The following is a 24,836-nucleotide window of genomic DNA, read 5'->3' as shown; positions in this document are numbered from 1 at the left end:
ATACTATTGATATTAAAAGTTTTTAAAATGTGCTTTGTATAGTAAATAAGTAGTTTAGTTTTTTTTGTTTCTTTGATTCCTTAATTATTGTGGAGATTTGTTAAAATTATGGTTTCTATATTTGAATTTGTCTTGTAATCTATCACTTGTGTAGACATATGTATACCCATATATTTTTGTATTTATTGGTTTTGAGAATATATGATGAGGCACAGAAACTTTTTGATTATATCTTTCTGTTAAGTAAATATTTCATAATCAAATAGTGAAAGTCTTATATCCAAGAAATAGTCCCTAACATTTATCCTTTCTCATTTTAATAATATTATAAAAAGCATTGTTTTGGTTGTCATGTGTGGGCTCATAGCTGAAATCCTAGCTACTAAGGCAGCTGATCTCTGAGGATCAAAATTTGAAGCCAGCATGGGAAAGAAAGACTGTGTGACACACTTATCTCCAATTAATCACCAAATAGCCCAAAGTGGAGGAGTTGCTCAAATAGTAGCCTTGAGTAGACCTCAGGGGCAGCACCTATGCTCTGAGATAAAGCCGCAGGACCAGCACACACACAAAACTAGAAACAAATTTACTTTTCTCTTTTCTCTAAAAAATAACTTTTGACTTTCAAATAACTAAAAATAATCAGGACAATCTTATAGCAGTATAAAGTTTAGCTTGCTTAATCTGTCAGTTACGTTATAAAAAGAATCACTCTAAGAGATCAATAACAAAATGGGAAAATCCATTAGAAAATAGATAAGGAACCTACTCAACATATCAAAAGTAGTGTATTAAAATGTCAAACATGAAACTCTGCTCACATTCTCATTTCGGGAAGTCAGATAAGTTACTGCCACACACAGAATGGAAAATTAGTGTTAGGGAATATTTCAGTCATGGGAAAAAAGTGGCAACTAAAAGAAAATCTTTGACCATCTGGGTTGGATTGCAAATCAGTTTAGTCTCTTCAGGAAAACAACAAGTCCACCACAACAAGCATATTTTATAATATCTTTATCTCATGGCCCAACAACACTAAATAGTATGAATATATATTTATATAAAGATAGCTCCTGCAATATTCAAGACAAATTTATATCTAGTGTTCTAAACAAGAAATAAACCAAAGGCCCAGTAACAGTTGAGTGTGTACAGTATTATATAATTATAACATATAAAATAAACTATATATTCATATATAAATATATAATAGATATGGCTAGTGTAAATTATAGTAGTCAGGTGATAAAGTGCTAAATAGAAGAAAATGAGCATCATACTAGGAAATTGGTTGTTTTACTTAAACTTTGAGTTGATAAACATTCTTATGATTAGAAAAATAAAGTTGTTTCTAATGAACCAGCACTGTTCTTCACCTTGACATGGCCAATTCCATGGGCTGTAATTGAGAATAAACATGAAAGCTGAACATACATCTCTTGCTTATTTTATATATACTGTTTATGTCTATAATGATTTATTATTTTTGCCCTTATAGATAAAAAAAATCAGTAAATTTTTTTAGGAAAAAAATATTGGCTAGGAAGGAGTGCCTTATAGTGCCTATCTTTTCTAACAACATTTCCATAGTAACCAAAATAGCCAAGATTAGAGTATATTAAATTCACTTAAGAATGCCCATGTAATTGTAGCCCCTCTGTACAGTATGTTCTCAAATAAAATAAAATACAATTTAAAAAAAAAAAAAAATAAAAAAAAAAAAAAAAAAAAAAAAAAAAGAATATTGCCTTGCATGGATAGCTAGCACCAAACTCGGAATAAACATTTTTTTCTGGACTGGCAGAGTGATGATGCTAGCTATCACTGTCCACCAAGGAGATCTATATATTCACCACAACTACTCCAAAGCTGCATTCTTCCAAGATGTTTAAGTAGAGAGGAACTCATCAACAGAGTCCTTTAGAGATACCCCTAGGGAGATTCCTCCAGAAGAAGTGTTGAGCCATAACTAAGTGCCCACAACTGTTGTTATTTAATGAACAACCTCTCTTTCTCAAGCAAGGAAACAAAATAAAAGCCATGTAAGGGCAAGAACAAGCATTTTGCTTTCTCTGCCACTACCTATCATTGATATTGTTATTATTGTTTATTTTCCAGATGCATAAGAGTACTGTTAGCTTACAGAACATGACTTCATGTTGGACATTTTATAAATTATGATTGGGGAAGTGGCTCTGTGGCTCAAGTGGTAGAGCACTAGCCTTGAGCTGAAGAGCTGAGGGACAGAGTTCAGGCCCAGAGTTCAGGCCCTGCAACCAACAACAACAAAAATTACAATTGGCCTCTTAAATCTAGATCAATGTAACTTTGGGATTTCCATGGCTCTATCTATGCCACCAGTTTGCTTGTTCTAAGGAGTCCATTTGTCAAAACAACCTCTATTCCTGTTTTCCCCCCAAAATATTTCAAAATTACTCAGCCTTCAAATGAAGTGTTATGAGCCAATTGTTGCTCCTCAAATCACCTTTCAAGATCCTCCTCTCTGGAATCTCTGTCTCTCTCAGTCTCTGTTTTCTTTATCTCTGTCTCTGTCTCTCTCTTTCTCAACCCAATTTTCTATTTAAATATATTCAAACAATCTAAGCCCATTTTGTGATTTTTTTATAAATCCAGTAAACTCCCTTTCCAATATAGATTCAGAATCTGAATTGCAATTCAATACTCCAGCACAGTCCAGCATTGAAATCTTTCTTCAGATAATCATTATTTTTCCTTTCCATCCTTGCAATGAGCTCAATCTTCACATTCTATTCTGTGTGTGTGTGTGTGTGTGTGTGTGTGTGTGTGTGTGTGTGTGTGTGTGACTCATTCTCTCCCTCCCTTGCTTTCCCCCCTTTATGGCTTTCATCAAAAAATCAACCATAGAACATTTTTTCCCTCATTATAGTTCTCAAAGGCTCTCCATTTCATTTATTAGCAAATGCCTTACCATCATCTCCAAAGTCTACCTGATCTAATTCCTGTAACTCAACTCTTTCCTTTTGTGTGTCTGCTCCAGCCACAATGGACATCTTTCTTTTTTTTTTCACGGGTGGGAGGCAGTCATGGGACTTGAACTCAGGGTCTGGGCACTGTCCCTGAGCTTTTTCACTTAAGGCTAATACTCTATCACTTTGAGCTGCAGTGCCACTTCCTCTTTTCTGGTTGTTAATTGGAGATAAGAGCCTTAGGGACTTTCCTGCCTTGGCTGGCTTCCAGTCATCTTCTTTTTTTTTTTTTTTAATTTTATTTTATTTTATTTGTGAACATACTGTACAGAGGAGTTACAATTACGTGGGCAGGATAATGCGTACTTTTCTTACCAAGCATTGCAGCCTCCTCCTTTGTTTACCCTTCACATCCCTTCCCAGCCTCCCCCCTCCCCCCCAATCCCAATCCTTCTCTTTCCCCCAGTCATCTTCTGATCTCAGCCTCCCAAGCAGATAAGATTACTGGTTTGAGCTAAGTGGACCTTTTTGTGCTTGAGCTTGGGTTTATCCTTGTCTAGCAAAGTCTTGCAAGTCTTGTCTAGCAAGGCATTCACAGCCTTCTTTCTTTCATTTCAATCTTTATTCAAATGCTATTTATGTTCAGTCATGCCAGCCCTGGCTGTCTATTTACAACCATCAATACCTTACTCCTGGTTCTTTCTTGTTTTTTACAAATCTGTTTATAACATCAGAATCAAATACATGTTTTATTTATGAGCCATGTTTATGTTTTCTCTCTGTTACTAAAATCTTAGCTCCTGAACCCAGAACAGTGATTGGTACATGGTAGGTACATTTTTGTTACTTAAAAATTGATTAAACATGTCTCAAGGCATGTCATGTGGATTATTTGTACTTTAAGAGTTTAAAAAATGTTCTACAGAATCTTTACAATAAAATAAAATTTTAAAGACTAGTTTAAAAATGTTCTTATAAGAGAGATTTTTTAATAATTTTTAACATTTGTAGAATGTGCAAATAACATTTTCCCCTTGGAATTCCACAATATTTAAGTTGATTTATGCCAAGGCCTCTGTATGTTTGATTGTGAAGCTTTTGTATGTGATTATGGAAACTATTTATTTTTCATTTTATATCATGTATATATATGTACAATACACTTGATCTTCTTAATATTCACTAGGGACTACCTTCAGAAAGTCTATTAGACTATTTAAAGTTGGATTTATCACTTTATATCCAATTTTCTTTTTCACATCTGACTCTATTTGGCCAAAGAAAATAAGAGCAAAAATAGCCTCTGTGTGATGTAGAATGAAGCCATTTGACAAATTATAAATTAAACAAATTGAATTACTATTTAAATAAATGCAATGTAGGATTTATTCAAAATGATTCAATAAATAACTGCAAAACATTATTGGTATGCTGGCCAGAATTGTATTTAATTTCTGTCTGATTCTGCTACAATTTTTAGGATATAAATTAGAATTATTTTGATTAGGCCTGCATATGTTCAATGAAGAATATGTTTATGGATTTCCCCTATGCTCAGGCTTTTATGCAGTGTCTTCTTTTGTGAAATAGTGGCAATATTTATGTTACAGAAGATGAACTCAGGTAGAGCTTGTGCCATGTCTGGCATTCTGCCTAGCACATTGCTCTTGCTGGGAAAATGCTAGTCCCTTTACCTTTCTTTAATTGTCTGTTTCAATACAGTAAATCAGCCTCTACAAAATGAGCTATAAATATAAGCCATACAAAATCCATTCAGATGAATATACCTGTGATTTATATGTGCCATGCTTTCATGCACAATTTTCTAATTACCTTAAAGCAAATTGTAAAACAAAGCCTTTAGTTGAAGCTCAATTATGAATGCTGATTCTAACAATTTGCTCTATTCAACAGGGATTGGAAAACTTAATTCTCAGCCAAGTTCTCACTAATTTGTCCTCAACTCTTTGGGCTATATTTTTGGTTTAGTTTTGCTTTGTAAAATGAAGAAAAACACTATCCAGGTAAGAGAAGAATGTTTCTAGAGGAGCAAGAAGTTTCAGTTCTCCACCAACATTCAATAAACATGTATTAATCCTCATTTCTGAGTTCAAGTTGAAAGACACACCAATGGTGGTTGGAGGATAGTCTGAATTTGCACCATCCTTATTACAGTAACAGTACTATAAGAGCATCTGGATGTAGGGACTCCTCACTTTTGCTACATTACCTTCAAAACCATATCAAAACATTGAATGTGAAAGTATCTGCATTAATTAGAATGATTTCACAAGGCTGTCGTCAGGCATCAAAGTTAATTGTAAAGAAGCATCACAGACAAAAGAATATCTAACTACTACCATAGCTGAACTCTTTAGCATCCCTCATACATTACGTGGCAAAGGCTTCATTCAGAAGTTACCCCATTGAGAGGAGGCAGAACTCTGGAGAGGAGGGACAAGAGGAAGATCTGAAGGCCACTGTGGCTCATCCTGTAAAGGGAGATGGGCCCATTGGTCCTTGCCTCTTTCTGCCTTTCAGTTTCCAGCCATGAGATGAATGGTTTTGTTCTGCCAAATACTCCAACTCAAACTTGTAACCTCCGCATAGAGCACTAGGGTCAAGTGATCAAAACCATGAACCCAAATAAACCTTTTCCCTCTTTAAGTTGATTATTTCAAACATTTATTGTAGCAATGGTAAGCGAATACATCTATTTTTCATTCTCTTTAAGTAGTTTTACAAATGAGTTGCCATTCACCAAAAGAGTTTACAAATACAGTGCATCTTGATGAATGTCACCCCTTTCCACATTCTAACAAATCTATTGTTCCAGCTAGATGTAAAGAACATTGGATGATTAGCACAGCATCTGGATTGATTGCTATTGAAAAACAAAAGCACTAAAAGTGCAAATATGAAACTATTTAAAAGCAGAGAGTCAATAAAATATTTACTATTGAATACTGGTTTTATCATAATCTACTTCAGTTAATGGGGAAAGTCTGCAGGAATTTTTTGGCCTTCAACATAAAAGTCTGATTTCATACTCAAAAGGCTCAAGGTTTCCTTCCTCCCCTGATATTCTATGACCCTACCACTACCAAGGGAATATTTTAAACAATTAGATGACACAGAAAATATTAAACCTCAAATTTTCTGAAGGATGGTTTGGACCTGAGTTTCCTTTAGCTGTTACTCAGTTGGAAAGATAAAATGGTTCAATTAGATGTTTTAATTTAGTTGGAAATAAAACAACTTTCAAAACTTTCAATCTGAACTTTCTTAGTAAAGTTTCATAATTACCAAAAATATATCCCCTATCTAAACAGACATTTTTCTTTTGTCATGGGGCTCAACCTCTGGACCTGGGCATTCTCCCTCAGCTCTTCAGCTCAAGGTGAATGCTCTACCACTTGGACCACAGTGCCACTTCCTGCTTTCTGGTGGTTAATTAGAGATCAGAGTCTCATGGATTTTCCTGCTTGGGCTGGCTTCGAAACCCATACCTGAGATATCAGTCTCCTGAGTAGATAAGATTACAGGTGTGAGCCAACAGCACCCAGCTTAAACAGACTTTTATACTCATATATATGAAAGTGTGGTTGATGAGAAGTAAGCTCACAGAAAAGAAAATGATTATTTTTAAAGCCTTATAAACACATAAATAAATAAGGACAATTTATGACAGCTATGTGGATTCTCAGAGGTAGAGGGAGAATCAAGGTATGAGGCCAGCTTGGGCTTCAAATGCTTGAGATGTGGTCTTTCCAAAAGCTGAAATGACCTCCTCTCAGGGAACAAGTTGAATAAGGTGAGATGTGTGTGGAAGGCATGTCTTGGGGGCATAGTATAACGGATCATGGTCTGAGACTGGTCCCAGAAAAATCTACAAGACCTTATCTGAAAGAAAATAAAGCAAAAAATACTTGGGCATGTTTCAATTAATAGAGCACTTGCCTAAAAAGCACAAGGTCCTAAATTCAAACTCTAAGACTGAGAAAAACAATTGAGATTTAAATTTTTTAAAAAAGAAGACTTAGGAGGAAAAAATGAATTCACTTCTTAAAAAGTTATGATCAACTCAAGGAGCAGAAATCTTTATTTCATAAAAAATACAGAATAGAACAGCTTTTATAGTATTTTCAATAATAGATATCCATACACATGTTAGCATCTGCTTGTGATAGAATCTCAAATGGAATCCTATCTTAACCACTTTCACAGATTAAAGTGGGATTCATTTTCAAGAGCCGCTCAGGGGAATTTCCTCAAGAGATGACCTGTAATTGCATTTCTTCAAAGCTTGCAAGCTATAGTGATTACATTGCAATTGGCTTACAATATATATTTTATGTTATTTTCAAAGTCATATTTGGTCTTAATTATTTTAGTTTAATTTTTTATAAACAGAAGTATTACAAAGTGAAGATTATTTATAAACTGGCAGAAATTGTAATGCATTACCAGTCTACTTAAATGCTGACAAGTAGTGACTCCACAGTAATGCCAGGCTCTGATGATATTTACAATAATAATTTCATTCTCCTCACATCACTGAATTAGTCAAATGGAGACATACTTCATCCCTCAGAGAAAACTCCAGAATTTGCAATAATAGTTACTTCAGTGCTCAAGTTCAGCCATCAGAACATCAAACTTTGAATCTTTTTGTCCAAATTCTGAATTCTTTTTTCCCCTGCTGGTTTGGGATTTGAATTCAATGTTTTGTAGTTGCTTGGATTGCTTGCACATCATATGTGTTTTACCACTTGAACCATGCCTCCAGCCCAGTTTTTTACATTTGCTGGTTTGTTATTGAAATGGAGTCATATAGACTTAACTTCCTGGGTTGGCTTCAAATCACTTTCTTCCAGATATCAGCCCTAAGTTATTAGAATTAGAGGCATTCGCCATCAGTCTTGGCTAAATAGTCCCAATTCTTATTAGCATACATTATCTAAAAGAAGAAGAGCTTTGGAAAAGTTATAGATAAATGATTTCTATTCCTAGATGGCAGATTGACTATATTTAATTGAAGATATTTTCCTGTTACAGTATCAAGCCAAAGAAATAAGATGTTGAAATCTGCCACTGTACTTTTGAGATTGTGATTCCACTTTTATTAAAAAATACTAAAGAGCCTATATAATTTTCAAGTATTCCAATTTTAAGAATCTTTATTTTCTTTTTTTAAATTTTCCCTTTTAATCTCTACCCTCCCCTCATCCTTTCTTCTCTAAATCATTTCTTTAAAGTTACATAATTTTAAGTGTTTCTTTTTTTAATTTAAATTTTTGTTTTTCCATTTTTTCTTGTGTTTTTATATCTCTCTTATCCTTCTGTCCTATCCATTTCCCTCTCTGAGATTAAGACTGGGCTGAATTCACTCTTCTTTTACCTCTCCATATACCACTAATCCTATCTTTCCCCACAATTCTCCCAAAACCTAGTAATTTCTGGTTTGCTGAATCTCACTTTGATGTTCTTAGCCCATGAATCCATACTTGTTTGATATGGAATAGATTGTATCTGTTGAACTAGATTGTATTTGGAGCAATTTTGACTGTGCAACTACAGGACTCTGGTTGATGCTTGCCTTAAAATTGTGTTCTAGCATGAAATTGGTGTTACTCTCACACCAAATGGGCAGAACAAGCCTGAGAAACACAAGAAAAATGGCAAGTCTGGGTATCTCAACTCCCACTCAGGATAATCAGGTGACAGAACAGGCAATGAATAATCCAGAGGAGAGTTCCCAAAAAGCTCTACAAACACTACTGATAAACATGGTGAATGAAAAATTGAAAACCTGCAAAGGACTCAGTGTGAGCATGATAGGGAGCAAGATGAGGCAAACCAAAGATTATTACAGGAAATTCACGAGCATGATGAGGCTAACCAAAAATTAATACAGGAATCTCATGAACATGAGGAAGCTACTCAAAGATTAACACAAGAACTGGAAGAGCAGGCTGAGAACAGTCAAAGAGAAATTCAAGAATTGAGTAAATGTGAGGAAGCTAATTAAAGAGTAATGCAGGAATTCTGTGAGCAGGATGAGAATAGACAAAGATCAAAAGAGGCATTCATGGAATCCAAAACAGACAGCTGAAAGAATCAAGGGAGACCACAAAAGGAATGCTGGATGGAGCCAGTCAGAAGGAAAGGGAGTCCAAGGAAACCATAACCAATAAACTAAGCGATTTGAGAATAAACAATGAACACCAAATTAAGGAATTAAAGAAGTTCATACAAGATCTAAAACACGGCTCCAACAAAGAATTTGAAGCCATCAAATTAGAAGGAAAGGAATTAGACCAATTAGAAGAAAAGGAAATAAAAAACAAAGTAGAAAGTCTTGGCAGTAGGTTAGATGATGCTGAAGATCAAATCTCAGGGATTGAAGACAGCCTAGATATAGAGAAAGAATATACAACTATCCAAGACAAATCCAAGAAATACGATAGATCTATTCAACATCTGGAAGACACCATCAGAAGGCCTAATCTGAGGATAATGGGTGTAGAGGAGCACATAGAGATTGAAGTTAATGGTCTAGGAAATTTGTTTAACAGGATCCTAGCAGAGAACTTCCCAAACATGCAAAAAGATAGGCCTATTCAGATACAAGAAGCTTTTAGAACCCCAAAGAGACCAGGCCAGAACAGGACATCCCACCATCACATTATAATCCACATAGACCAAGGAAAAGATCTAATTCAGATCAAGGAAAAGATCCTTAAAGCTGTCAAGGAGAGAAGATCAATCACCTCTAAAGGGAAACCAATTAGAATCACCTCAGATTTCTCAGCAGACACAATTAAAGCAAGAAGAGCCTGGAATGATATATGCCATGCCCTAAAAACAAACAACTAGCAACCAAGAATACTGTACCCAGCTAAATTCTCCTTCGTAACCTAAAGTCAAATAAAAACCTTCCATAGTAAAGAAAAACTGGAACAATATATCTCCACCAAACCAGCCTTTCAAAAGATAGTTAAAGATGTCCTATACATAGAAAACCAACAAGACCACAATAAAGGCCAAGAAACCCCCCCCCCCAAACTGAGAATTCAAGAACCATAGGAAGAACCCAGTTGTTTCAGCTGCCAAGAGGGTGTGTAGTGGAGCTGTGGCTCAAGCAATAGAGAGCTCACCTTGAGCTGAAGAGCACAGGGAGAGCGCCAAGGCCCAGAGTTCAAGTCCCACGACTGACCAAAAAAACAAAACAAAAGATATTAAGGAGGAGGCTACAATGCTTGATAAGAAATGTACTCATTATCTTGCCCATGTAATTGTAACCCCTCTGTACAGTATTTTCACAATTAAAAAAAAATAAATTAAAAAAAAGAAGGTGTGATAACATAACTCTCAACGTTTATGGATTTAACTCTCCAATTATGCACGTAGACTGTCACAACCCTCATCCCAAAACCAGCCAGGGACTCATACTATAGACACATTTCTTTGATGAACATTGATGCAAAACTTCTCAACAAAATTTTGGCCAATCCACTTTAAAAAAATCATCCAAAAATATCATACACCATGATCAAAAGAATTCATTTCAGGGATGCAAATCTGGTTCAATATACACAAATCAATTAATATAATTCATCACATCAACAAGAGCAAGGATAAGAAATCTCAATAGATGCAGAAAAAGCATTTGACAAGATCCAACGCCCCTTTATGATGAAGGCTCTGGAATAATTAGGAATCCATGGAATTTTCCTCAATACAATAAATGCTGTATATGACAAACCTACAGCCAGCATTATACTTAATGACAAAAAACTAAAGCCATTTCCTCTAAACTTAGGAATGAGACAAAGATGTCCACTCTCTCCACTTCTCTTCAAGTATTAGTGTTAGAATGCCTAGCTAGAGCAATACGGCAAGATGTAAACAAAAAGGGGATCTCAACAGGGGAAGATGAAGTAAAACTCTCCCTTTTTGCAGATGACATGATCTTGTAATTAAAGAATCCCACGGCTCCACTCCAAATTACTCAAGCTGATTCGAAAATTTGGCAAAGTATCAGGGTATAAAATTAACCCTCAAAAATCAATGGATTTTATGTATGCCAACAATGAGAAAAGCATGGCTGAAATTAGGAAAGCAACTCCATAATAGCCCCACAAAAAATAAAATACCTAGGAATTATCTTAACCAAAGAAGTGAAGGACCTCTATGATGAAAGCTATAAAAACATGAAAAAGAAATTCAAAACAGAACTTAGAAAGTGGAAAAACCTCCCATGCTCCTGGATTGGAAGGATCAAAATCATGAAAATGGCAATACTTCCCAAGCCTATCTACAAATTCAATGTGATACCTATTAATATTCCAACCTCATTCTTCAAGGAAATAGAAGAGGCAATCCAAAAATTCATATGGAACAATAAAAGACCCTGAATAGCAAAAATGATCCTTAACTGAAAGAACAGTACTGGAGGAATATCTATACCAAATTTCAAACTCTAATACAAAGCCATAGTAATCAAAACAGCTTGGTACTGGCACAAGAACAGACCTCAGGACCAATGGAATAGAATTGAAAACCCAGAAATGAACCCACAGACCTATAGCCACCTAATCTTTGATAAGGGAGCTAAAAACATAGAATGGAAGAAAGACATCCTCTTTAGTAAATGGTGCTGGCAAAATTGGTTAATCACCTGTAGAAAACTAAAGCTATATCCTTTCATATCACCCTGCATCAGAATCAACTCCAAATGGATCAAAGACCTTGGACTCAAAGTAGACACCCGAAAATATTACAGGAAGGAATAGGAAAAATCCTAGGTCTCCTTGCCACAGGCTGAATTTTCCTAATAGAAACCCAGAAACACAACAAATCAAAGAAAGGTTGGACAAATGAGATTTCATGAAGCTGCAGAGCTTGTGCATAGCAAAGGACATAGCTAGCAAGATCAACAGAAAGCCCATAGATTGAGAGAAGATCGTCACTATGTATACAACGGACAAGGGTCTCATATCTAAAATATACTTGGAACTCAAAAAATTAAATCCCCCAACAACAAATCCTGAAAAAAACAGCTACCCAATAAATAAGTGGGCTAAAAACTTAAAAAGAAACTTCTCTGAAGAGGAAATAAGAATGGCCAATAGACACATGAAGAAAAATGCTCAACCTCTCTAGCCATAAAAGAAATGCAAATCAAAACAACATTGAGATACCACCTCACCCCAGTTAGAATGGCTAAAATCAAGAACTAATAACAACAGATGCTGGAGGGGATATGGCCAGAAGGGAATCCTATTGCATTGTTCGGGGGAGTGTACACTTGTTCAACCACTTTGGAAAGCAGTATAGATGTTCCTCAAAAGACTGCACATAGAGCTCCCCTATGACCCAGCAATCCCACTTTTGGGTATTTACCAGAATGATCACAAACAAAAGCTACCAGCACAGCTATGTTTATGGCAGCATTATTTACCATAGTTAACATATGGAACCAACCCAGATGTTCCTCATTAGATGAATGGATCAACAAAATGTGGTATATTACACAATGGAATTCTATGCCTCCGTCAGAAAGAATTACATTGCCCCATTTGTTAGGAACTGGAAAGATTTAGAAAAAATTATATTAAGTGAAGTAAGCCAAGCCCAAAGGAACATAGACCCCATGATTTCATTTATTTGCAATAACTAGTATATGTCTAGGACAAGCAGAAAAGTTCAGACAAGATGATGTTAAGTGAAATGAACCCCAAGGTAGGAACACAATTGTGTTTTCTTCTTTCTTGCTATTGTTTCTAACATATTTATAAGGTACTATGTGATTTTTTTTGTTGCTTTGTATGTCCCTCCCCCACCGTATAACCCCTGTTTTCACTGTATTTGATGTTGGTATAATTTGGGGAGAGGAAGGGAAAAAAAAAACATATTGTTTAAAATAGGAATACAGGTTGACCCATTGCAACAATGAGATGTATAAGAGGCCATGTCAGAAAATGAACTTTACAATTTAGGTTGGGGGGTGGGGAGAGTGTCGTTGAGGTGAGAGGGAAGGGATGGTAGGGGAAAAACAAAGGAGTATCCAACAATGCTGTGTAAGAAATGTACTCATTACATTGCTCATGTAACTGTAACCCCTCTGTACAGTCTTTTCACAATAAAAATTATTTAAAAATACTAAACAGTAGAGAGCATTAACAGCTATCTAGAATGACCTCCATTGTCAGTTTATGTGTAGGAAGTACAGAATGAGTATCCTGAAGTTATAAGATACAGGCAATATGAAAAGATACATGTGTCCTTTTCTACCTGTAGAGAAGAAAAATAGTAAAAACAAAAGTGACAATTTGCCAGGCGCCTCTGCCTCATGTCATAATCCTAGCTAATGAAGAGGTTAGATCTGAGAATCATAGTTGAAACTGTGGCTCCAGTGGTAGTGCACTAGCCTTGTGCCCAAAATCTCAGGGATAGTTCCCAGGCCATGAGTTCAATCCCAAGCACTAGCACCAAAAGAAGGGAGGGAGGAAGGAAGGAAGGAAGGAAGGAAGGAAGGAAGGAAGGAAGGAAGGAAGGAAGGAAGGGAGGAAGGAAGGGAGGAAGAGAAGAAGGGAGGAAGAGAGGGAGGGAGGAAAGAAGGAAGGAAGGAAGGAAGGAAGGAAGGAAGGAAGGAAGGAAGGAAGGAAGGAAGGAAGGAAGGGAGGGAGGGAGGGAGGGAGGGAGGGAAGGTGGGCCGGAGGGAGGAAGGGAGGAAGGAAGGGAAAATAAGATTATCGATTTATATTTTATATCTTCTATTTCAATTGAATAAATTATTGTAAATTTACAATGTTAAGCATTGAATGGTGAAACAGCCTTGGGACTAGACCATGAGATTTTTGACTAGTATATGAGATGTTTATCGCCAATAAACCACCAGAAGACCAGAAAAGGCACTGTGGTTCAAGTGGCAGAGTGCTTGCCTTGAGCTGAAGAGCTGAGGGACAGTGTTCAGAGTTCAAGCCCTAGAACCTACAAAAAATTATATTGCCATAAAATTGAGTTCTAATACATTGAAAAACACAGTATTGTACATCATCATCTCCACCATGTAAAAAACGACAGGGGTAAAGGGCAAGCTACAGCAAAATGCTTACCAAGAGGTTGCACAGCTTATAGTGTAGAAGAATAAAAGAGAAATGAAATAAAGTATTTTGAAGCACTTGCTGCACATAAGCAGGGGCATAAAATGCATTATCCCATCTAAATTTGAAAATATATTCAAGCATGAAGCAATGATAGCAAATGTAGTGGAATGTCACTTCTGAGACCTAATCCAAGTTCTTTTGTCCTATTAGGTTAATATTGAATCTTCTGCCTTCCATCTCCATTGCCGTCCACTTTGGGACAGGAGAATGTTTATGATCATAGTTTTATCTGTTCTGATTGTATTTAGATTGCATAGAGGGCACAGAAAATAATTTTTTATTTCATAAATCTAAAACTCAAAAGGAACTTTACTGGAGGTGTTATATCTAAGAAACTAGTGATAAGGAGACCCATTCTCATTCCATTTTGTTTTAGACAATGCACACCATGCTTTGAGCTCATGCAATGATGAGAAGATAATGATTTTCATGATTACAAGTGAAGAGAGACAGCGACCATAGGAAATCCAGCCAATTTACAGTACATGGTGTGATACGCATAGGAAACACTATTAGGAAGGGATTGAGACACTTCATGCTATACTACATAGAAACAGCCCATGAAGAAAACAAAGGCATGAAATACTGTATAACAGAACAGGATACGAATCTCTACGATTAAGAATGGTAGAAACAGAGATGAGGCTGCAGAGTTGATGGTCCAAGATGGGCATAAATGCTTTGCCATTTGGCGCTATATGAGGCTTGAATATATTTCTATGATAGAATATTAATTTTTCAAAAGATTAGGGAATTAGTCAAGGTTTCCTTATACAAAATGACTTACACCACTAGACATAGCACCACATAGAAAAATGTGGTAGTTTTAGTCCTTGTGGAGCCTTCTTCACATCTGGACAAGCTGGTGGCCCTCTCTACTGTATCTGCCTCAAAAGTTCAAATAAGAACATAGTGCTGGTGGCTCATATCTGTAATTCTAGCTAATCAGGAGGCTGAGATCTCAGGATCACTGTTTGAAGCCAGCCCAGACTACTCAGAAAAAGCTGGAAATAGCACTGACCCTCAAGTGATAGAAGCTCAGGGACAATGCTCAAGCTCTCTGAGTTCAAGCCCCAGGACAGGCACAAACACACACACACACACACACACACACACACACACACACACACACACACACACACACACACACACACACAATGTTCAACTAAGGCAAATGAGGGAATCACTGATGGATGAGCCACAAGAAAGGGCTGAAAGAAACTTTTAAAGCACATGGCCAGTTCATTCTGTCAATGATGTATTTGTACACACACACACACACACACACACAGACACACACACACACACATATACACAATGTTCAACTAAGGCAAATGAGGGGATCTCTGATGGATGAGCCACAAGAAAAGGCTGAAAGAAACTTTTAAAGCACATGGCCAGTTCATTCTGTCAATGATGTACTTGTACACAAACACACACACATACACACACATACACACAAACACATGCACTATCAGTAATCTATCAGGACAATATACCATAACACGGGAAGAAATAAAGGACATTACTGGCATATACTGAAATCCCTGGATGATACGTTGTATTAGCAAGCTTTAGGCCAGTGAATCTTAAGAGGTACATACTGGTCTACATCAATAGACAGACAGCTACAAAAGCAGACAAGAAACTTATGTCTCACAAATAAAGAAAGTGGTCTCTAGATTAGAAAGGTATTATCCTGGCTTTAAAGAACACATATTTTCTATCATAGTACACTGTACCATAACTTTCCCCTAGAAAAATAGAGTTTTCAAACCACAACTATGATTCTACTATAAAACTATAGAACATAAACACCTAAACTTCTCTTGTAGTAACAAAAGACCCCATATTCACATAAAACCATGTTTCTGACTGATGTTTGCAGCCTGAATGTAATAGGGAAATAAATGGGTAGTGAACAGAAAAAGGCACAGCTGTTATTGCTTCATTAATGTAGTCTTGAACTGCATCTTCCAGTAAGTTAAATGCTACTTTCTTTCTCAAAAGCTGATAAACTAAGGCAGCAAGCTACCATTTGTTTTTTGAAGTATCCATATCTGAGGTGTTAATCTATTTCACTCACAGTAAGTACTTGGCATTAAAGTATTTAATCAATTGCTCTGACAGCAGGACCCATCATGCTTGGAACCAATGAGCTTACAAGGCAGCATTTGCCTTGTTAAAAACCGTCGTTGCTAAGAGATCATTTGAGAACAGCTTAGTATTGTTTTTGCTTAATTTGCATCATGTAACAAGCAGAGCTCCCCCTTGAGATACACAGCACATTTGGGTTCCAAAGTTTTCTGCTTTTGCCTCATTTATCCTGCTTATCTTTTAGCCATCAACACAATTTTAACTCAAATTCAGTCTTCATGGGAACTGTGGTATGAGACAAGAATAAGACATTATAAAAATATCCTTTATTTAGCTTATAGCCCTTGAACTAGGGTTGCCAGGTAAAATATTCAACACCAAAATAAACCTTTCTTTGTTCTTTTTGTGTGCTGGTCCTTGGGCTTGAACTTGTTGCTGTCCCTGAGTTTTTTCTGCTCAAGGCTAGCACTCTACCACTTGAGCCTGATTGTATACATGATATACTTGGTATGATAAGACTTTCAATAGAAAGGATCTTACTCTAATAGATTCCATAATCACAAACAAAATATAAAAGTAATGTTTTACATATTCAGAAAGAACAATCTGCAGGAATAAATTAATGTGTCCAGTGGACAGAGTATACCATTAATGCAATAAATCTATTCACCATTCCAAATAATCCGTTATCAGCTGCCATTATCACATATAAACTGTGCACTTGCTTTGACCCCAATCTCTCCAAGGCAACAGCTATTGCTGGAGTCAAAGAATTACACACTGGGAACTCATTCTCCATCAGTTTTTAGATCTATAATTTGACTATAACGTCTGTAAGCCACACTATAACCTTTGTCAGGAGAGTCATCTAGATGACCTACACAATAACCTATTACTTTTCCTGGACCAGTAACAACATTCTACTAAATGAGTTCTAACATGGACCTCTGGATACTTATTTTGGTTTTACAATATGGTATGCTGTCAGTACCACCACAGGCAAGAATAGGTTATTTCTTCCCATAGTAATAAATAATACTACGTTAGCCATAACCCTGACCACACTTTTTGTAGTATTCGAATCTATTCAGCTCTATCACCAGCTATGTTGATATTTCTGGTTTTGTGGACATTCTACTCAACAGTTATGGGAGTCTCCATTTTCCTTCCTTCTTTAATGCCCGATGGGGTGAATTTCTCTGGCTGTGAAATCTAGTGCCAGTTTTGCTCAAAATTACTACTGATATTCACACTTCCATATCACCAATCCTTTGCTCACATCAGTGAATGAAGACAGTGCAAACTGCTTGCGTTCTCAACAATTTATACTTTAATGCACAAACCATGTCCATATTTGTCTGTAATCTGTAGTCCATAAGTCACTTTCTTCTCTTCTTCCTTCAATTTTCTCCTTGCCTCAAGAGATTACTTTTCCACTTCTCACCTCCTTCACATTCCAATCTCTATTCTGACTCCTTTTTTCCCCTTCTATTGCAACTGAACCTTGAATCATGTCTGAAAAGTCCAATTTCCTGAAATTCTATTTTCTTACCCTCAAAGACAGGGCTCTCTTTTCCTGAAGATAACTCTTCCTCTTGTTCCTTGTGGAAAATCAAATTCCTTGAAATTTTATGGCAGTTTTTTAGATGGTAAGGATTACTAAACCCTTAGGTTTTCTTTTCTTTTAGAGCCACTAAAATTCTATCCCCCAGCCTTTCTTTTTTGTGCTTGCGTGTGTATATGCTAGTATTAGGGCTTGAACTCAGGGCCTATGTGCTGTCCCTTAGCTTTATAAAACAAGTCTGGAACTCCACCACTTGAGCTATAGCTCTGTTTCTGGATTTTTGGTGATTTATTGGAGAAAAGCATCTCAAGAACTTTCCTGTCCAAACTGAATCCAAATCATGATCTGTGGCTCTCAGACTTTTTGCACTCAGGTGTGACTACAGAATTTTAGGTCTAGCTAAAAACAGATATAAAATGAGGGGACATCTTTTAGGATTAAGTCCCTTAGAAGAAAACATGCATTGACTGGGTTATGTTAATATATATGCTAGCTACATAGGCAGATGAGAGAAATGTAGGTGATATTAAAAACACAAGACAGAAGAAGTCTTGGTCACCAATTCATGACAGGTGAAAAATGACTCCACTACTGGAGTGAAAACTAATTCTACCTTGGGAAGAAACAAAACTGAAGAAAACCAATTGCTATGCTGTCTAAGCTATTATAATAGTGTGGACTTTATTTTGTATTTAATTGCTATTACCCTTACTTATATATAATAAGCCCTTTATGTTCCCATCTGTGAAACTCATTTATTAGAAATTAAGACATATGACGAATACTTTTTTCTCTCTACTCCAATCTTAATATAATCATGAATAACTGTGTATCTATTTAGGCAACCTATTCCAAACCATGTCCTCTCAAATTCTTGGCCTCTAATTTCAAATGAATTTCCTCTCTAGTTTAGTGTACTCACTCCCCTAAATGTCCTTTGACAAATTTTCATCTCCTGTCACTTGTCCTTAAAGGTCATTACCAACCAATATTCCATCTGACTATAATTGCTTATTCATGCCAACAACTATGTCAAGTACTTCCTTTTTTATTTCCATTCTTCACTATTTTCTTTTTCTTTGTATTTTTTTCTAAGGAGGCAACACTGGTGCATGAACTCAGGCCCTCATACTTTCACTTAGTTGTTTGTTTACAGCTGGAGCTCTGTTGCTTGAATCACATTTCTACTTCCAAATTCTTAATGGATAAAATTCTTGCTGGATAAGTCTTTTGTTTTTGTCTGCCTGGGCTGGCTTTGAACCATGATCCTCAGATTGCACTCTCCCAAGTAGTTAGGATTATAGATATGTATGAGTACCCAGCACTTGGCTTTCCTTCACATACTTTCATAAAGACTATTAATTGCTTTTACATTTTCTTCACTTCCTTCCATACCTACCTTACATTCCATGCTGCTTTATTTAGTTCATATCCTGAATTTCATTTCTTTTCTAATTTTCAAATATTTCTACCTAGCAAAACCCCAAACCTGGAGGCACTGAGACATCTGCCATATAATGTAAAACAGAGCAATCATGAATAATAACATTCAACAATACTCATTGCCTTATCATATGCTAGTAAATGCTCTAGCTCTCAACACTTCTAGCTATACAGCAATCAACTTGACACCTTCTCTCAAAATTTCCAAGTCACTCTAAATTCAACCTCCCCTCCCAATATAATAAATATTCCCAATAAATCTGTTCTTCTGTCAGGATTCTTTCTTTGGAAGTGACCCATGTGTCATCTTAATGTGCAAACAAAAAGCTTTCAGTCATCCTTACAAATCTTCCCTCTTACAGTCTCCAGCAGCAATCCATCTTAAACACCTGTACCTGTGATATTACCTCCTTTATACCTATCAGCATTTCTCCATATTGTATAACTTCACACTAATCCATGCTAATGTCCTCTTGCTTAGAAGATATCTTAAGATTCTAGAAATTTCATGGAAGTTTTATTACCTGATTATTAACTGTGAGCTTAATAAAGTGAATGTCTGTATTCCATTTTGCAATTATTTTTTCTAGAATTTTGCATGTATCCATCCCTTGTAGTGATTTGATAAATATTTACTGAGTGAATATGTGATTGGTTAAATAAAGGCAAATAAACATATAAGTATTATCACAAGTAACAGGGACACATATCAAGCAAGTATTCACTTCCACATCCCATTAAGGAAAAAAGAAATCTGAAGTTCAACAAAAGCCCACAAGGCAGAGTATGAAGAATTGGGATTCAAATTTCTCAATTTTGGTCCATTTATCTCCTGCCTATGTATTCATCCCTGCACTGTGATGAATTCAGAACATCACAGAATGCTTTCTCTATCATTTAATTTGTAATAAAGACTAGGAGTATTATCTCTAATTAGTGCAGTTTCATACAAATAAAGCAAATAATGCACTGAAGGCATCCTGATGCTTTTAAAAATGTGCCATGCACTGCAAACACTTTAAGAAGAAATATTTTAAATTTGTAAATGGAATTGTTTACAAGCCGTACTCCAAATGAAGATGGATAAATACCCAAATGCCTCCACAACCATTCTTCTATAAAGGGAAGAAAAGAATTACAGCAGAAATAATGAAACTGACATTTAAAAATCAGCGTTCTACCATTTATTAAGTGTTTGAAGTGTTGCAGACAGGGTGCTAAACAATTTATATGTGCAGTAATTTGGAACTATTATTATCCTTATTTTATGGATAAGAAAATTGAGATTTAAAGGAAACAACCAAAGCCAAGAGCCAAATCTGACTTTTGCAGGATTGCACTGAACATAAAATTGCTTTCCAAATATGGTGTTGTTTTTAATTTTCAGCTATTATTTAGTGAAAAATGGACTAAAACCTTTTTTTTACTACCAATAGCATCTGATAATGAGACATTTCAATTATAATCAGATGGAGAAGGAGAACAATATGTTTTATATTGTAGTGTTTCTGAGATATTTAAGGAGAAAATTGTTTTGACTTACCCATGAATTCAATTCCCAAGTGGTCTGCTATAGCAAAGTTAGCATGGAAAGAAGGAAATAGAAAAAGAAAAAGGTTAGAAAAAAAACATAAGGCAATGATGCTTCTAAGACTAGTCTTCCAGCACAAGAAATCTATCTCAAGTTTAATTTTTAATTTAATTTTATTGTCAAGGTGACATATAGAAGGTTTACACTTACATATGTATAGTAATGAGTACATTTCTTGTAGTCTGCTACCCCTCCCTCATTTTTTCTCCCCCTTTCCCTTCCCTTGACTCTCCTCCCCTACAAATTGTAAAGATCATTTCCAACATACTGTTTTGTGAGTATTGATTTTTCAATGGGTCACCCTTTGTCCTTTGTCTCACCATTTTGTAATTCCCCTTCCCTTCCCCAAATCAGATAAACCTGTACACAAGATACAGGGTACCAAAATCAATGTAAATCAAGTATGCATAAGAAATACAGCTCATGGATGATGCACAGTAAAATGCTTTCACCTGGTCAGTATTTTCTTAAAGCCTTGAACTATACTTCAAAATTTTAGATGGATTAATAATGCATAAATGAAGTGTACCAAATATAAGAATGCCAAAACACTAAAGGGATTACCAGCGGGCCTGGCCAGGTGCTCTTTATATTCAAAGGAAAGCAATGATATTAGGCTTCCTTCATTTAATTTGTTATGTGAGAAAATTGTATTGGAAACACTAAAAGTCTTATATAGCACCTAAAACCTCAGGCAGATCAAAGGTGCAAATCTAGTGCTCGTGGCATTGCCACCTGATGAACTTTGCAGACCATCCTATTCTGAAATGCAGGTGGATGTACTTATGTCTGCTCTAAGTGACCTTGGGCAGTAGCTAGCGGCTTCTAAAAAGAACAAATTCCTCTTTCTTTCACCACCCCCAATTTTCCCAGTCCTGGGGCTTGAATTCACAGCCTGCACGCTGTCCCTGAGCTTTTTGCTGAAGACCTGAGCCACAGCACCACTTCCGGTTTCTGAGAGGTTAATTGGAGATAAGTCTCACAGGGACTTTTCTGCTTGAGCTAGCTTTGAACAACAATTCTCAGATCTCAGCCTCCTGATTGGCTAGGATTATAGGCATGAGCTCAGAGCCCTGGCTTGTGCTTGTAATCCTAGCTAATCAGCCTAGCCCCCAGGCTCTTGTTCATGTTCTATTTTTTTTTATTTTCCCTGTGCTAATATGTATTATGATAGCTTTCTGGCACATCTTCATGAAAAGACAGGATTCTTATTTTCAGAAAGGTGAAAAATCAGTGGGAAGCCACAGAAAGAAAGCTTTGCTTGTTCTTTGTGGTTAGTTCTATAACAAGAAAGCAGAGAGGTTATATTGGTAGCAGAGACTAGGAATCACATGCCTGTTCCTGGGAGGGACAGAAGTTATAACACACTGAGGTAGGCCTTGGGAAGAATTGAGAAGACCATATTTATGTTCTTCTATACATAGAAAACTTTGTGACTGCATGCAACTAAAATCATAGATATTGTAGTATCTAAAAACAAAATTTGGCATGAGATTACCAATCACAAAATGATCAATGAGGGGAAACAAATAATTTGTTTTATTTCAGGAAGGAAATTGTATGGTATCAGGGAGCAGTATGTAGTGGGCCACAGATGTTCAGTGACATAACTGCAAAAGTCAGAAAGGCATTATCTTTAGCTTGATGGGACAAGAATGTAGTGGGAGAACTGAGCTGGCTGGAAACTGACTGCCTCTAGTCTGTTTTGATGGCAGGTATAGAAACCCTGGCCATTCTGCACTCTTCCATGTTCTATGACCTTCATTCATTTAACTCTGTGATTCACAGGGAATACGAAGAATCCAGGTTGGCAACTCTGTACCCTGTGCTAGTAAATGAATAGAGGGGCTTGTTAAATAAGAGGACAATCCGAACACTTTACAATCAATCAATAACCAGTAACAGAGGAAGAAATTAGAACTGAAAAGTATTTAAAAAGCTATAACGTATAAGTAGAAATCTTTAGCAGATAAAAAAGATACATATATTTTCAAAATAAAAGTTACACCAGATTATTGAAGTTGTACTTTTCAAAATCTAAAAGTACATTTCATTAATATTCTGAGATATTAAAGGGAAATCATTTACTTGTGTTCATAATGGCTCATTCATGAGCAAAACCTCCCCAAATATACAAATGAAAAGTTAGATCTTAGACAGGAGCTGGTGGCTCATGCTTGTTGTCCTAGCTACTCAGGATTCTTAGATTGAAGGATTATAGTTCGAAGCCAGCCCAGGTAATTAAGTTCATTAGACTTATCTCCAATAACTCAGTATGAATCTGGAAGTGGATCCGTGGCTCAAGTAGTAGAGTGCTAGCTTTGAGCACAGAAGTTAGGGATAGCACCACTCAGGCCTTGAGTTCAAGTCCCAGGATTGGTGTGTATGTGCACACACACACACAAACACACACACGCACACGAATTAGACCTTATATAAAAAGTTTCTGTCCCTCTCTTTAATGTGTGTACATGCACACACACACACACACACACACACACACACACACACACACACACACACACACACACACACCTCATTACTTTATTAAATATTAAGCACCGTGATTAACACCATTAAGCCTAAAGACATTGACAGGCTTTGCTTTACACCAAAGGACCAATGGAAATTTATAAAGATGACAGAAAAGCAATTAATTTTGTTCTTTGAATTGTACCCAAAACATAAATCACATTATTTTTCATAACCCATTACTGGATGTTTCTCAAAGCCATTCAGGCCTATGGAAAACCATATGCCAAATAAAGTGAGAATTCCTCAATTAATGAGTTCATTTATTCAGTCACTCAAAAATCAGCGTGCTGCTGGGCACTGATAGCTCATGCTTGTAATCCTAGCTACTCAGGAGGCTGAGATCTGAAGATTGTGGTTCCAAGCTAGCCTCAGTAGGAAGCCCATGAGACTCTGATCTCTTATTAAACATCAAAAAATGTCAAAAATGGAGCTCTGGATCAATTAGTAGAAATCTAGCCTAAAACATGAAAACTCAGGGACAGTGCCCTGGCCTTGAATTCAGGATCAATGTGCATGCATGCACACATGCACATGCATGTGCATAAACACAAATCTATATGTAAAGAATTGGACAGATCAGGAGTGAAAGAGGAATATATCTTAATCAAAACCCATTCCTTTTCCTCCTTATATCCAAGGCATTTGATGTATCATTTCCAGTTTTTCAAACCTCAATGAACTTAGAGTGTTTAGAGTATTTTCATATCCTTCGGCTAACATTTACTGAACATTTACCAAGCACCAGGAACTGAACTGTTTTAACTATGTTCTAACACCAGCTCATAAGACTTCTATTATTACCATTTATACATAGGAGATAAGAGTGCCATGGACTAAACTTACTAGCCTCAAGGCACATTGTTCACAGTGAGATCCAATCAAGCCTTATGCAGTTGGACTCAGCCTTTGGTCACACTCAGAGTTTACCTGTGTCTTCCCTAGGAAGAAATAGCTATTTTTTTATTTTTTATTTTTTTACAAAATCATCAGGTAATGAGATCTTCAGGGAGGGATTATTTAATCCATTTAAGAAAACAAGTTGTTTTTAAGTATCCTCAGGCCCTGTTGAAGTACCACTTATTTACTGGCTTGCCCCTCCTTTATTGCTCAAGTGCTGAATAGAAGCTGTTTAGGTGAAGAATCCAGAAGGAAGACAACTGCTCCTGTTCTCTAAGGAACCACATTGGCAAGTCAGGAATATTTCTTCATTGGTTACCAAGGAAAAATCTTCTTGATGGGGCTCATCTAGTTATTTATATGAACAGCAAGTGATAAAAAAAAATTGTCCAAACACATGCTAACACTAAACAAACTAATCTTAAACTTATTTACAATTGTAAATATACTTAGCAAAACCAGCAGCTCTACGATGAAACTGAAACATTTTTAAAGCTTTAGGAGTAAAGTATTTGACTATAGAGATAAGAATATTCTGTAAGGTCGGCCTGAACAAGAAATATTAGAATGAGAAATACAAGGCTCAT

At 36.3% G+C, this 24,836-nt stretch overlaps 1 protein-coding gene across 12 annotated transcripts in view; it reads right to left on the bottom strand.

The window, feature by feature from the left end:
* Nrg3 (neuregulin 3) overlaps nt 1-24,836 on the bottom strand; it is a 1,039,983-nt gene that overhangs the window by 109,926 nt on the left and 905,221 nt on the right. For 8 of the 12 annotated variants that reach the window (XM_070020737.1, XM_070020731.1, XM_070020739.1 and 5 more), the window contains exon 4: nt 20,770-20,796. In XM_070020737.1, the coding sequence (XP_069876838.1) occupies nt 20,770-20,796 (27 nt within the window). The remainder of the gene's footprint in view (nt 1-20,769; nt 20,797-24,836) is intronic. The other 4 variants (XM_070020734.1, XM_070020742.1, XM_070020743.1 and 1 more) reach the window with 1 other exon arrangement.

The sequence above is a fragment of the Dipodomys merriami genome, unplaced genomic scaffold (genome assembly GCF_024711535.1).
Source record: "Dipodomys merriami isolate MVZ:Mamm:240054 unplaced genomic scaffold, mDipMer1.0.p SCAF_14, whole genome shotgun sequence".
NCBI classification, from domain to species: domain Eukaryota; kingdom Metazoa; phylum Chordata; class Mammalia; order Rodentia; family Heteromyidae; genus Dipodomys; species Dipodomys merriami.
The sequence above is the reverse complement of the archived record's forward strand: the minus strand, read 5'-3'. Positions and strand labels throughout refer to the sequence as shown.